The 16,075-nt window shown below is 43.0% G+C and overlaps 1 protein-coding gene across 2 annotated transcripts in view; it reads right to left on the bottom strand.

Moving 5' to 3' along the window:
* Positions 1 to 1,875: 1,875 nt before the first annotated feature.
* The window catches only part of dlgap3 (discs, large (Drosophila) homolog-associated protein 3), a 150,783-nt gene continuing 136,583 nt past the window's right edge, over positions 1,876 to 16,075 (bottom strand). Inside the window, exons 6-13 of one of the 2 annotated variants that reach the window (XM_005728861.2) lie at positions 15,401 to 15,617; positions 13,591 to 14,129; positions 12,227 to 12,321; positions 11,031 to 11,250; positions 9,666 to 9,960; positions 9,486 to 9,577; positions 9,164 to 9,310; positions 1,876 to 8,543 (exon numbers count right to left, since the gene is read on the bottom strand). In XM_005728861.2, the coding sequence (XP_005728918.1) occupies positions 8,226 to 8,543; positions 9,164 to 9,310; positions 9,486 to 9,577; positions 9,666 to 9,960; positions 11,031 to 11,250; positions 12,227 to 12,321; positions 13,591 to 14,129; positions 15,401 to 15,617 (1,923 nt within the window). In that variant the 3' untranslated portion in view covers positions 1,876 to 8,225. The remainder of the gene's footprint in view (positions 8,544 to 9,163; positions 9,311 to 9,485; positions 9,578 to 9,665; positions 9,961 to 11,030; positions 11,251 to 12,226; positions 12,322 to 13,590; positions 14,130 to 15,400; positions 15,618 to 16,075) is intronic. The other variant, XM_005728863.2, reaches the window with a different exon arrangement.

Genomic DNA, 16,075 nt, shown 5'->3' with positions numbered 1-16,075 from the left:
GGTTAATCCTCCTGTTATCACATTTGTATTCATGTCAGATTCTTTTAAAAGTTGTTGCTAAAGTTCTTTGGGAGTTTTCCCATATAAGACACACATTTTCAGAAGTTAGACACCCCCACCCATGTTTTGTTGGTTGGTTCCCTGCTTACAATAGTCACAAACTGCACAAATTTATTCAGCAAAAAAATTCAGATCTCTTCCTGACATCTGACTTTCAGATTAACCCAAGAGTCAAAGACTATTTATGTCAAAACCAGCCTGTGACTTGGAGTCTCCACTGGTTGCATGCAGTGGCGGATCTAGAAGGGTGGCATGGGGTGGAAAGTGCCACCCTAAGATGATCCCTTGCCACCCCAAGTGCCACCCCAGTTTTCCATATGACAGTTTTGTTTATTAAAATAAGATAGCATTAACAGTTTGAGCGTAGTTACAATCAACAGTTAATATAAATGCTAAAACTGAATATATTGCATAGTGTTTCCCCCCTCCATCATTAACAAATGGTTCAGCCCGGCTTTTTTCATCATAAGTGATGTTTATGATTGTGCCAGAGCACATTTTGAACAACACCATGGGTGGTTGGATGTTACAGTCTGGAAATGGAAGGAAGGTGAGTGTTATTAACCCTCTGTGGTCCACGGACACGCTGCACCTCCAAATCACATGACTGATGTAAGCTGACATAGCAACAAGCTGCAGCCACGCAGCGAGACAGAGAGAACGAGAGAGTTTTTAGATGTGGGAGATTTGTGACGTTTAGTGTGGAGTGTATAAGTGTGTTGTGTTGTCTTGTGTAGTTGTTCTGTTGTGTAGTCGTTTTGTTTTGTGTGTCAGTGAGGGCACTAATTAATGTCACTAAGGCACATTTGCAACGTAAACACTGTCACTAAGTAGAAAACCGCGGAGTGATACACCTCCTGTTGTCAGGCCTGCAGGTTTATCCCTGTGCTGTTCTCCTGTTTTTACTGGCACACATCATTTGTGGGGCATCTTATTGCAACACCTGATTGTTCTCTCATTTTAGTTTTAGTAATATTTTTAAATGGTTGTACAAAAAACAAAAACAAAAAGCGGCAGGTCTATTGGCTGCATTTTTAGATAAATAGTTGTATATGTTTACAAAATGTACAATTTATATTTGCATTTCAAGTTATAAAAATTTACTCAATATATTTGTGTGTTTTTTACAGTAAAGAAATACTACTAGGATTTTAAGTTCTTTGTGTGATTTCAGATCAGTAAAACTAATGCAGTATGTCAGTGAAAAAAACAGCTAAATTCAGTTGAGCTGAAAAGAAAGATACCAAACGAGGCAAGGGGAAAAAAATAAAATGAAACAATTTGAGGGTGAAATACAAACGTAAACTCAAAAGGAGTCAAAAATGGCCGGTTGTATTTCAGACCTCAGTGGGTTCATCCAACAAATCATGAAAAATTAGATTTTTGTTCATGACAGTGCAGATTTCTGACATTTTGTGTAATTTAAGCTGTAACAATGTGATTGTTTTCTAACAAAAAACAGCGTGAAATGTAAGTTAGACTTGTGTTTGTAAATGAACCGCCCCATGTTGTGTAGCTTTCTGGGTTTTATACTTATTGGGCTACATATTTATTTATTATACAGGCTATACAGAACATAAGATCAAAACTCACATGTTTTATGTAACTAAAGTGTGTAATTATGTGGGCTACTGACAATAATCAAGTTATAGACTATATTTATATGAAAAACGTGTATACTTACTGCATTTGAATTATTTTACCAATATGTAACCACCTGCATATGTGTTTGAAAAGAAAAAGGCTTTGATTTTGCCACCCCATTTGATTTCTTTGCCACCATAAGAAAATTTCTCTAGATCCGCCCCTGGTTGCATGGCAACTGCGAAGGTCAAGACCATGTCATAATTGCCCGTAAGGCACAATGTCATTTTCACATTTCGATTTTTTGGATGAGTTGCATCAATCTTATCCTGTAATCCTAGCAGATCCATTTAAGTCAGAAGACTGTTTCATGTCTTTCATTGCTGGCTTGAAGCAGGTGAGGCCGAGGCTGATGAAATATGATTAGGGTGACATGCACTTTATATATTCTCACCTACTTATTTGGTCATTAATCAGAAAAATCAACACACACAAAGAAGACGCAGCACCCACTCATTTACCTCGCTAAAATAGCTTTATAATAATCATATTAATAGTAATAATATTAGCCATTAGAAAATGTTTCGACAACGTTGACAGTGTTACATTCTGTGTTGGGGTAAACCACGTCACAGTGTGCCATCTCTCTGGGCTTTCAGCGCTGTCAGGCGTGCTCCTTTCGACACATCCAGACCCATGAGTCATTATGAAATCCAGAAAATCAATTTGTATGTACAAAATGAGAAGCACAACACAAGAAACAGAATCAGGATGTACACCGGGCATCGTCCTCCACCGCCGTCCAGCACGTCTTCGGATCGCTGTGTTCATGCACGTTGTGTACTCACTGGTGGCAATGTGAAAGTTCATATTTTATGGCATCTCTATTGCTATATGCTCCGGTCAATTCTTTTTCTTTATAGGATGAAAAAAACCCTCAAAAACCCCCAAATAAAGCAAAACAAAAGCATTTAATGATTTAACTGTACAATATACTGTCTTGGCACTGAATCGAACGTGTATAAAACAAGTAAGCACGACAATAAAGCTGAGCTTAAAGACAGAAAAGCTTAATGTGTCAAACCCGTCTGATTTAGAAATCGTGGTGAGACATGAAAGAGAAGGAGAAGAGGGGGCTATTGTGTTTTTTGCTACATTATAGAGTAGAACACAGAGAGTGGAGCGTCTTAATCAGTTTGAAGTGTGGAGTAAAAGCACACGGAGAAAGAAGGTCTTAGGTCTGGGTCTTCTATTCGCTCCACCTGTTCAGTGCTTACTTTTCTCTCAGTGATCTCACCCCGCATGGAAGTGTCCATCCGTGATCCCAGAGAAAAATATCTTCCCAGAGTTATTTTCAGTTTCCTCTTCCTCTACTCCATCTCCTTAGTAGCAGCGATTTATTTACTTTCTCATTAGATATTAAACCTTTTCTTCTAGTTTTTGTTTTGTTATTGTACACAAGACTCATCCTTGAATATAGAACAATGTTTACCCCATGGCTGTGACTGACAACACCGTTTGTAATAATGGAAGGGATGGCAATTATTAACCATTTTAATGACAGCAATCATACTAATAATCATGACGTAATAACAATATGTGTAATATTGAGAAGAGCAACGTCTGTTGGTAACAGGTATTTACATTGTTGTAAACACGACGGTGGCAGGGTATCATTTTTGTTAATTACACAGTAATTGCTCAGTTTTCTCTGATCTGCATGGCTAACCGTGTCTACTGTAAAGCGACATTACAGTGCTAATACGCACACATACAGAAGTACACCTCAGTGCTAAAGGCACATTGGAGTTTCAGTTAAACATCTGCTTGGCGCTGAGCTGCTCTGGAGGCAGAAAGGAAGCAACATAGAACATTTAAGGAAGCGTGCAAACATTTTTTTTTATTAGATATGGACTCAGCTTTTCAGGAATAGTTACTCAGTGTATTAAGACTGTAATCACCTCTGTTAATTCCTTAGTCTGAACTTAAATTTCCAGCTAAACACGAATACGTGAGAAGAATTGATGCAATCCAGCACGCTTATATGTAACTGCTAGCAGTCTCAGTAGGCTGGATCCACATATACATTTGAAAAACAATTCTGTATGTAATAAATGTGTTTATTTTAGTTCTACTAGTAGAGCTTTGATCTTTTGATGATATATTGGGTCTTGATACAACCTGTCTGCTCATTTGTTTCAGCTTCAAATTCCTATAAACCAACTTTCCTCTGACTGGCCTTTTCTCGCAAACAGAAAGGTTGAACTGAAGGTGGGTGGGGCTTCTGTGCTCACAGCCATGAGCTGTGCACCTGAGATGGCCATATTGATACCTGATGTCTTCTATATCCTACGGAGCCAAGAACAGAAAAACCATCAGGAACCAGTGCTTATTTCAGTTTTTGTTTTGCCTTTTACCACTGTAACAGTTTATATAGGAACAAAACATGGAAACATATATTAACCCCCACCTCTTTAAATAAGCTAAGTTTGATGTATGAGTTTGAATAATGTTACAGCCTCCATATCTCTCCACACTGATCTTATTTTCCAATGGTTTCCAATTCGCTCTCCTGTATCCTAGCACTGCTAATGCTAAGCAAATATTTCCTATTGCTGTTGGTTAAAAGTATTCAAATGCTGATAATTGTCTGAAAAAGTTTTTTTTCACACATTTGATCACCTTTAAATATTGCTGAGAATAATGACACAAACGAAATGTTTTTAGAAAATTGCCCCCTCTGCTTCTCGTAATGAGGGTTAATTCAGTGACTTAGCTTTTTCCTCCAGAGCAGCTCTGTCTCACAGAAATGTAAAATTAAAACTCAAATCTGCTGCTACTACACCCCTACAGCTTCAGTCTGTTGCAGATGCACAGCACACAGCAAATGCACACACGTAGCACATCGGCTACGATCGCCTCCATCGCCAGCACCTGCACGTTACCGCGCTGCGCTTTCCAGTCTCGGAGAATGGCTGAAAGAGAATCTGGGCTCAAATGACGTGTGATTTCCACACTTTCAGAGAATATTAACAACATTCCTGCAGGGCTGGTCTGACGCTGTATGTTCAGGGTCTGTTGGTTGAGAATCCCCTGAGGACAGAGGCCTGGGTTGGGGATTGGAGACACTGCTGCTAGAAACTGAGGTACTGAGAGTTGGCTTATCCATCTGGCTGTCCACGTGGGGTTTTTGCACTTACAGAAAGAGGTGAAAAGGTTCATATAGCAGTCTGTCTGTTGTGTCGGTGAGTGGTCAGGTCATGTTTGTACAACTCCAGTGTACTGTGCAGATATCGAACAACGAATAGATACAGTAAAGAACGCAAACCGTGGAAATCACAACCACCAGAAGTGTGTTTTCAGTGGACCTGTTATCACAAGGCAAGGTGGCTGGCTAACACCTCAAATTATGATAAACAATAGAGGAGAATGTCAGCGAGAACTGAAGACAAAGTAGTAGGAGTAGTTGTTGCTACTGTGGATAAATATCCAACAAAGCCTTTAAAGATTCCTGGAGCCCCTCGAGGCCAACTCATAATGGAAAGACCTTGCCATCCCTCTGAATGTAGCTTTGAGGATTGCGAGGGTGGAGTCAAGAGTCCTTCACAGTGGAGTTACAGTAATAAAGCAGGTCTTTGTGCTTTGTTTCATGAGGGCTGGGTCAAAAACGCAGCTGAAATGTTGTCAAGTTTCAGGGAGAGAGGATCATGGGGATAAAAAGGCCGCTCTCTGAACCGCACGCCTTCAAATGAATTAAACATAAAATCGGCCGTTTCACATGGAGGCTGTTAAGCGCATCGCCTCGGAGTCGAACCGAAACATCGATTGCGGTTTTCAAGGACATCGACATCAGTGTCCTCCGAGGATGTGATCGTTGTACAAAGACAGTGTAAAATCCTACCAATTTGTTTTTGTTTGAAATCACAAAAAAAGGCTACAAAAAGTGCTTTCCTTTTATCGGTCAAAAAAACAAATCCCATTAGATTCTGCTAAAGGAAGCTGTAATAAAGCATGCAGTATTAACATCAATAGAATTTGCCAGTCTTGTGTGGGTATTGCAAGTGAAAGTGGGGGAGATCAAAGATGGCGTGTCAGTACAGTAAAAAGAGTTTCTTTAACAATATTCTCTGTATATTTTATACTTTTCTATTTACATTTCTTTATATACTGTAAACTGTGTTCAAAGGAAACCTCCACATATAGCTGGTTAGGCACATGTAGTTGGCTCTAAAGAGGAAATACAGGAAGGGGATACAGCAGTATATGTCATTAGAACCACAGAAGAAGATATACAGTAGGCCTAAGGAGGCTCACACTTGGCAATTAACACTCTTGCCAGTTATACCCTGTGAACCTGACTCACACACTGAAGATAATAATATTCATTTGAGATTCTTTTTCACATGTACTGAGTCTGGATATGCCACACAACTGTAGTATCACACAATGCTATAATCTATCATAATAATACTGTAGAATTTCACATTTGATATATGCTTTTTTTTAAATTCGTACATATACTGTACTCAATAATCTCTACTAATCTAGAAATGTGGATTATATTATAAAATATACATCTCCCAATAAAATATCCCATTTTTCCAACACATTCCATCCAAATATTAGAAAAAAAGAAAAAACAGGTCATGCTAAAAGATTTTTCAAATTTAAGTGTGTGTGGGTTTGTTTTTTTTTCTATCGTCAAAATGGCAGATTTGGACTTTTTAGTATTCGCCGGGCTTCGTCACATGTCCCTTGTGACTCGCAGCCCTGTGTAAGCATTAATTCCAGTGCATTCACACACACATGCCATTTTTCTGTGCAACATCCATACAAAACACTTGTATCAGAAATATCTGTTATGAAGTAGATTTGCAAATGAGGCCCCCTTCAAAAACTCTTCAAATCGTGCTACACTTTTCAGAGCGGAGACCACAGAGAAGAGAATTTCAGGAAGTCAATAACGAGAAACAAAGCACGCACACGTCCACTCAATCAAGTATTAGCTAATTTCACCACAATTGCCAGACTCTGTCTGGCAGCTCGGCGGTTTCCTGTGTTTGATGTCTCTTTGGGGAGGTTTCGTAGGGCACTGCTGTTCACTGAATACCACTCTTTTTTGTTTACTTCCCTTCAGAGAAATCATCCCTTCTTTGTAATCAGGGCTCTGTGTGATTGAGAGGACGGCACTTCGAGTTAGGCAAGCAGATTCTACTGAAGACTTTGACGGTTCTTTTATTTTGCGATCTGCTGCCCTCTTAATTAAGCAGTAGGGGGAAATCCACTCAAACAATTTCTAAGAGAAGAGAAAATGCACTGCGCGCCAGGGAAAGCACTGATTAAGTGCAAAAAAGCACGAAAAACAACAACAAAAAGAGCCCCACCCCACCCAAAAACCCCCCATCTTCTGTCATGGCTGTTTCATTGGGGTGTCTGTTAATTCCTGACTGAAGTGGCGAGAACTTCCTACAGACCATTGTTATTAGTTTGGGTCCTCATTTAACCACTTGGTGGTGCTATAGTCTCACAGTGAAAAAGGGGGCTTTCTCAGCAGAGTCCTGTATAGCCTTGGAAAATATATTCTCCTCTAAAAGCTCACAGAAACCCCACCCCTGAATGCTTGAAACTTCAGAAGGACTACATAAGAAGCAAACAGCTTCTCTCCCCTAGTTTTTTATTTATTTTATGTCTGCAGTGCTCTCTAGCCATCAAGGCTGTGATGCTACACTGCAAAAGCTCCTTCTGGCAAACATGACTGTGCACTCTATGTACAAATAGCACTTGCCCGTTCAAACAGCCTCACTGCTGAATGCTGAGGGTAGTCAAACGAAAACACGGGATTTGAGGAATGAAAGAGAGAAACTTAAAGTGATTTCATACTCTCTGAGTGAGTGCCGCCGGGGACAGATGGCACCTGGGTGAAGGGTGCAAGCTGTAGTTGGCTGACAACGACTGGGAGGGATGTTCTTTGGGGTTTGCCAGCCATCTGACTTTAAGGGCATTAGAACCGATGCTCAATTCATCCATGTTTGTTCATCCACACCGGTAGCATCAGTCAAGCGAATGGACACATCTTGTATGTGATTAAGAAACCTCACAAAGAAGGATGAGGTTTTACTGCACACGGCATCCATACAGGGAGATTCTGTATGAGTTCTTGTATCTGTTAAGCCCTTGATTTTTCAGTGATGGAGATGTGCTCGGTAAACACGCACAGGCATGCTACTACTGCGTGAACCTCGGTTGGTTATAAAAGTGGACTGCTGTTTGTCTTCAGCCATAATATTAATCAAAAACAAAACAAAAAAAAGACTTAAAAATGTCTGCTAGCTAGCTACCATTCCACGTTTAGGCCTCTGTGTCTGTAAAATATCCAAATTTCAAGACACTACGATGGCTGTCATTGCTTGTTTAATGAGTATGATAACTGATTTCGATGGAAATGCTAGAGGGGAGTAGCGCATTAACAGCGTGCGGATCCAAAACTGGGCTCGGAGACAGACTGAGATTGGTGCGCGGGCCAGCTTGGCAGGGGGTGAGGGTGGGTGAGAAGGTGGGAGGGAAACACCTCAGCTCGGTGTTCAGAGTCGAGTCTGGGCTTCGGGGATGTAGATCTCGATACTGTCGGCGCTCTCTGTTGCCGAGTTCTGCCTGAAGGAGGCAGTGCGCCGGGTCTGCAGCAGCCGCCTCCTCGCTTCTGTCCTCTGACGGTCCCCGAGGTCCATTGACTTCTCCCTGATGGGCAGGGTGTGCCCACCGACGCGAGGCACCACCAGGCCCCCTGACCCACCTCCTCCTCCACCTCCAGCAACCCCATCCCCAACGCTATCAGCCCGGAGGCTGCCACTCACCCCACCTGCTGGCTTCTTTGGTAAGGGTGGAGGAAGCTTCTTGTCCTCCTAGCCCAGTCGTGGTGATCAGGTGAACAGGCAGTGGATTAACCGAGAGGGGGGAAAAAATATGGTTTTGTATGGTTGTGTAGAAGGAATCCCATGCAAAAACAAGAGGAGATAGAGGGAGGATGACAACCCAACAAAAAGGTAAGAAAATCCAACATAAAGGGCAAAAATTCAAGTGAGGAAGAATCACGGACCGAAACATAACGACAAAGCACATAAAATCAGCAAAAAAACATCTCAGCATGCGTTGGCGTTGGGTGAAGTAAAAGGCAATGGAATGGGAGAAGGTAAACAGAGGTAATGCACAAAGAAAAAGAAGAAAAGAGAAACAATTGTTAGTTTGTTGTTGACTGAATAATGTTGATCAGTGAGTAGCCAAACCTATATAGAAAATAATGTAATACGCTGCATTAAATGCAAAAGACGTCTAGCACATTTTGGATTTCACAGTCTTGTGGGCAGCTCAGCTCAGCTCAGTTCCTCTTGCTGTTCTGTATTTTCACAGCCTGCAAAGGCTTGGAGGGCACAACCATCTGCGCTACTCGCCTGCACACTGCCATCTTAGCTCTGGGGGAGTGCTGAAGGGAAACCAGGGTGGTTTGGACCCCCGGGTCTCTCACCTTCTTTTCAGGCGGGAGCCTCCAACCAGAGTCCTTGAGCCTCTGGAGATCCTGAAACTTGACCCTGACGTCCTCTATATTGAGCTGGAGCAGGTCCCAGAAGGCAGCCAGGTCCTGAGACGTGGGCTGAGGGTAGGCTGATGGGTCCTGGGTGTGCGGGGGGAGACAGGACTTAACAAGTAAAGCATTACATGGGGATTTACAGACTAATTTCACCGGTGAAGTGTTTGCAGCCGAGCAAATCTAGCCCTTTAGCGAATCACAGCAAAAATCATGCGCCATATGTAATGTCATGATTTTGCATGCAATCACACATACTCACCACACTCTGTTGGCAGAGGCGGAAGAACTGCTGGACTTTCTGAGACATGAGCATCTGGGCACTGCCAACTGCGTTTCGAATCAGTTCAAGAACTAGGTGGGAAAGAGCACACACGTAGTTTGAGAAACCCAAGAATTATTCATTGTTAATCTTCATCTCGAGTCATCCTCTCGCACTCACTCTCCTCCGGAAGTTCGTTCTCCTCTGCTTCTCTCTCCATGTTCTGGCACCAGCCCTCCATCCTCTCCACCTCTGTCTGCAGGAGGCGTAAGAAGAACTCTCCATCTCTCATGCAGGGAGAGGCTCGGCCCGAGTCGGGCAGGCTCCGGGGACCCTCTAGGGACGGTGTCCCCGCCCAAGCTCGCTCAGAGGTAATGGGGAGAGGAGAGTGGGAACGTGGAGGCAGGTGCGGTTGCTGGTGGGGCCGTGTGTCAGCTTGACAGGCCTCAGTGGTGTAGCCAGTCTGGATAAAGTCCTGGGATAACATAAGAACAAAAAAGCCTGTTTTCGAACCACTGCTGAACCTCAGCCACTATTTATACTAGTATTAATGCCACAAATGTGCAGTGTGGACTCCACTTTTGATCCAGTTTAAATATACCCAATGATATTTTTATATTTAATCATGAATAGCACTACTGAATAATTAGTTTTTAAGCAAATCCTTCTGCCATGCAAATACACAAGGACACACTCACGGCCAGCTTCACTCCCATTGCTATTTAAAGCTTTTACTTTACAGACAGTACCAGTGAGAAAAAGATATCCTCCTAAAGGCAGGGAAGCTGACAAGTGCAATCTAGAAGACCCAGGGTACTCTTCCAGCAACATTAGCCAAGCTAATAACTAAGAAAGTTACCTGACAGCTAATGTTAATATACTAATGTTAATGTTTTGTATGTATAAATCATAGTAATTAAAGCTGTCAAACTCTTTCCTCAGAAATGAGTGGAACTATAAAGTGTTATACAGGGGGAAAAATGATGAAAGTGCAGTACTGATACCTCAGTGCTGTACCTAAATACAGTATTTGAGCAAATTACATTTCAGCCTTGACAAGATAAAATCTAACAAGACTAGAGAAAACCTGCCTCCAGGTGTCTTCAGCTGTTTCTGTCTATATTACTCTCAGCCCCAAGGCTGATCTGTCAGGTCTCCCAGCAAATGAGTAGTTCAGATTGCAAAATATTCAGAAAAACTGTTGATTTTCAGATGTTGTATAAGGAAGAAAATGTCTTTTATTGTAAGATTGCAAGTTAATTAAACACCGAATACACCATGAATTTCTATCCATTAACCCGAGGACATGCAAACATGTTGGGTGTCCCCACAACCTGCTGTCAGTGTTGCCACTATCAAAATAATCATGCACATATAAGGACTTTGTCATTTACTATGTCTAAATGAAGCCCAGAGGAGCATTAAAGTGAAAGTGGCAAAAGTTTTCCTTCAGAGATCAATGAAGCCAAAATGTTACGTATTTGATTGTTTCTGTAAAACTTCAACAGCTGCCTGTGATCCTACAGGAGAATTGCTCACTCCTACCTCTTTGTAGGCCCACTGTCCCTGTGTGTGGACGGTGCGATGGCACTCTGTATACTGGCTGGCGGACTCGGGCTCAGACGAGTGCCTTTGGAAGGAGCAGCCAAACTGGAGACTTTTGTCCTGCATCGGCACAGCGATGCTCAATCCCGGGAAGCCCTCGGGGTCCAGGTCGGCCTGCACGCTCGCCGTCACGCTGTTGGAGCGCTTGAAACGAGCTCTCCTGCAGGACAGGGAGTCAATGCAGTCCCAGAGAAATCGAGTCACACAGAGAACTATATGCAAATGCTTTCTTATAGTGTTATTTTTTTGGCTTCTGTTAACTGCACGTTCTTCTTTGAGTAAGGCTGCCATGTCACTGCACTCACTACTACTCACTTGGTTATGATAAGACCTGCTAAATCCTCTGGCATATGACGCACCAGTGTGGGCAAAATGTCACGTCGGTGGACTGGGCGATGATCGTTAACTCTATTACAAGTTTATACCCCACCTCCTCCTCACCCTTCTTTCCTGTCTGATGAGGGGTGACTCAGATTTCCGTTATCAGTCTGCTGTTTTCTGAGATGTCACGCTGTCGCGCTCGACGAGCAGGTGTGACGGGCGCTGGGGGACGGGGGGGACGTTGTTAAGGGATGCATGATCACAAACCGCTCGGGGGTTTGGAAGTATGCGATGCCACGAGTGTTTGCATGCATGCGTGCAAATCTGACCTGCAGGCAAAGCTGGATATAATTAGGAGATGGGTTGAGTCACGTGCGAAAGTCATGTAGAGTGTATGATTTGCAGTAGTCATGGTTACACTCACTAATGGCTGAAAAACAAGACATTCTTGGAAGAAAGTGTTGCCGAGTTCAAGCTGTGATCTCTGATGAAATGTTAAATGAAATAATAGGATCTAGCCTAGAAATCAACCATAGGTGGCTGCTCTGTTGGGCGCTCAGGAGATGAAGGCTTTTTTTTCAAATTGTAAATGAAAATTATTCACATAAATTACTGTGCAAAGACCAAAAGTTCTTGATGAAGCTACATATTTTGGAGCAAAGATAAATTAGCGAGATAAACAAACACGTCTTATTTTGCAAGTTTGTTTCTTTTTATAATGAAAGCAGCTTAAATGTCAGGCAAAATAAACAGCTCATGTTTAGACTGGATTTCAAAGATGAGTAGTTTTTCTTTGATTTTTACTTTCCTGGTACCTTTTGTCGTCTTCCACTTGGACTCCTACAGAGTGGACCTCGGTCAGAGCTTTGCCCTCCGTGTCGGAATCTGAAAGGGTCTCTGAGCTATCCACCTGCAGCAGAGGAAGACACGAGCACCACAGTCAGAGTGGAGAGAATGAAATCGGAAACCTCACCCTGCCCTGCTGAACATACAGGGACTATATAATGCAGTCATTGTGTTGCATGGATGCATGTGAACAGCAGAGGTTCAAAACCGTTTCATCTGCATTCATATCCTCCTAAGAACCAAGAAAAAAGAATCTTCCCATTGAACTTTATTTGTGATTTCCTTCCTATTTGGTGCTAAAAGAGGCAACCCAAACACATGAGATATCAATGGAAAGCCCAGGATGTCCTTTATTTAGTACATCATGACTTAGTAGGGTAGATAGGCTGATTCTCAGGAGGACACAATTCCATGCCTGAGAGTTTATAAGAGCATTTATTGAGAGCTCTGACAGGATGACCAGACACACCGATCGTGTTACAATCCTGGATTGAGCTAGTAATGACATCATAATAATGGGATATACTGTGTAGTAGAAATAGTACTTAAGCTATTTGACTTTTGAGGTTAATTAGGTTTGACTGGTGATTCTATTCAGGCCATTTTTATGTCCATGTGACTACTGTATGACAACTAGTGTTAAGGCTCTGTTCATTCATTTAGAGGGGACTTAAAAAATAACTAACCATCTCTGAAGACATGTCAGAGATGAATGTCCCTATTTAATAAAAGTATAGCTCTATAGCAGAATATTGATGCCACTCCCAAGCTTGTATGCTAATTATGGATCTATAGCCTTTTGAATAGCTAAGCTTTGCACCTAGATCGCAGGAAAACTCGACAAAGTCTTCACATGGAGCAGAAAATGGTTTTCAGCTACTAACGCTGAGGGATTATGCATGTTCTTTGTGTAAATGGACTGTATTTCGATTGGTGCTGAAACCATTTTTCTCTTGGCTTAGCTGAGTTGAAAATTAGCATCTGTAAAGCTTGCCTGTAAAGTTATTCACCAAGCCAAAAAACCAAACATCCTCGGGAAGAACTGAGGGGGCTGGAGTGCAGTGATTAGTTCACAGCCTTTAACTGTGCAAACTACTGCGCCTTCATCAGAGATTCCAAGCATCTGCTTGTTCGGGCTCGGTACACGTGAGGATTTGGTGCTTTCTGAAGTTCGTATCACTGCAAATCAAGTTTGGATTTGTGGACAAAGGATACAGTTTAACCAAAACAAGCAATTTGAAGACTTGCAGTTTTCATTATTTTCTATCATCTTTTAGAGAGCCTAATCTAAATAAATGAAAATAAAAGGCATATTTTTTTGTTTTCCTCTCACCTGCACAGCTATGGATGGCCTCCACTTTCTGACAGCACGCCCTTCGTCCTGCCCTCCAGCTTTACTCAGCATGATGCTGTTCTGAGGCAGAGAGGCTGATTTCCCCAGACTGCCTCCCACTCTGCCATCCCTCTCTCTTGCTGGCCTTGGCGGACCCTCCAGAAGGCTGTCAGCTGAGCTGCTGTGTTTGGCTCTCACCCCGACTCCAGGACCCCCTCCATAGGGCACCAGCTCTCTTGAGCCCCGAACCCCGTCCAGGCTCTCTGCGGAGTTGCTGTGCTGTCGGGAACGCCCGGGTCCGCTGCCAGTGTAGTAGCCTCCTCTGGAGGTGCGGCCCGATGGCCCGTCAGAGTTACCCAGGTCCACGGAGTTGCTGTGCTGCTTGGGGCGTCCGGGACCGGAGCTTGAGACCAACTGCCCGCTGCTCTGGAAGTAGGCATCCTGGGTGGACTCTGTGCTGCTCTGGGCTCGCACCGAAAGTGAAGACTTTGACATGCGGGGTGGGAGTGGAGGAGGAGCACCTTTACGATAAGGAAAGACTGAAGTGTCAGAAGAGCAGGGGAAAAGGAAGACAAAGGCACAGTGGGCTGTTAAAAGCAAAATGGGTAATATATCAACAGGGAGCGGGGGAGGTGGATACTTACAAAAGGGACAGACTGGAAGGAGAATGTGACAGGAAAGTTGAGGAGTGAAAAAAATAGGAAAGCGGTTGACATAAAGAGGCAAACAAACATGGAAAGGAGGAGAGAACAACGATAAAGCCATTAAGAATTACAGCCAGTGTAAGATGGAAGAGGAAACACACAAAAGTCCAACTTCTTTTCATTAAAAAACAGCTTTTAGTATAAATTTCAGTGAGTGGCAGGGAGGGATGCGCTGGAAAAGACAGACATGATAGCGAAGCAAAAACCTCTTCCCCGCAGCTAATTTAACTCTTAAGAAGACAGAGCATTTTCCTGAGAGCAATATTTAAGAAAGACATCACTCACAGTTTCTTTAAATATATATTTGAACAGAGTTGATTTTCAGAGTGCAGAGATGCTCACTCCAAAGCTGTAACCCACCCTGTGTGCATACGCAGTGTTGCTGTGTGACTTGGTGTACCAGGGAGAGGTCTGTGCTGAAAGTGGATAACACTTCACAGAGGCTTTAGGAAACACTGGATGGATTTTGTGGCAAATAAAAACAGCCCAATATTAGGCTTAAGCATTATTGGGAAGACTTGTCAAAGCAAACATCATCAAGAGTGAAACCAAAAGACAGAGACAAAAAGCTGGAGACACTGAGCTATCATCATAATCACATGGGTTCCTGTACCTATTTCTGAGCCTGTGAAACCTGCAATCAGACAGGGGAGGGTGATCGGAGAGAGATGAGATACAAAGGCAAGGCAGAGATGGCAGAGAACAAAGAGCATGCACAAATGTAACACACACACACACACACACACACACACACACACACACACACACACACACACACACACACACAGCTGAGCCTATAGCATGCATATGTAGGCACAAACACAGAGGAGAGGGGTAAAAAAACAGCTCATTAGAGGTTGAAAGAATAGCGAAGACAAGAAAAGGCTGTATATTAAAAATGGATGCAGCTGTGCAACGAGTGTGTGTGCACGTGTGTGCGTGAATTTTCTTTTGTCAACGTAAATGCACACAGCCTGTCATAAAGTTTCATCTCCCACTGTGTCTCCTGCCGCGCTGCTGCCACATAAAAGGCAGCCGCGCATCCAAACGCTCCACAGAGACACCCCAGACTTTTGCATACTGGTGGACTCAAACCGCACACTCACCGGCCCCGCCCTTGATGCTTCCCTGGGGGCCAGACATGGAGAAGACGGAGAGACAGTCGTCATCCTGGGAACATCCGGCCTGGATGGCGCGAACGTAGCTGTGGCTGCGAGTGCGGAACACTCCTGGAAGATCCAGGGCTTCGACAGCTTGAGACTCCACCTCCCCGAACATGGTCCCACACACGGCTTCGAACTGACGGTTTAACGTCTCTCCGAGCTGGAGGATGAGCGGGAAGGTGCAGGGGATGAGAGTTCCTACATCAATACTTGTCTTACAGATGTCAGATGCACAATTTATATCCCCAAAGAAACTGTCTGTTGAAAGCTTGTGAACCCAGTTTTGTCATTTTCTACACAAATATAACCTATAAGGTTATTGCAGCTTAACACAAGTCCTAAAGAAATGTAATTTAGATTCTAGTCATTGAGGAAATTTCGTTCATGATAAATTTCCTGATGTAAGTCAGATTTTTTCTGTGACATACTTTACAGTCGAGTTAACCTTGTAGGTTGACCTCTCCGTTGGAGGGTAACGGTGGTCTTGAATTGGCGTTTATACACATAATCTGTCAGACTGTGGACTGGATTCATTAATGTGCAAAGCTTCTCAGAAATCACCTTTGTCCCATTCATGATTGATCCCATTTTCATATCATTGACTGAAAATCCCTCATC

The sequence above is a fragment of the Pundamilia nyererei genome, unplaced genomic scaffold, assembly GCF_000239375.1.
Source record: "Pundamilia nyererei isolate P.nyererei 1_Seehausen unplaced genomic scaffold, PunNye1.0 scaffold00030, whole genome shotgun sequence".
Classification (NCBI taxonomy): Eukaryota; Metazoa; Chordata; class Actinopteri; order Cichliformes; family Cichlidae; genus Pundamilia; species Pundamilia nyererei.
This window is presented reverse-complemented; position numbering and strand designations above follow the sequence as displayed.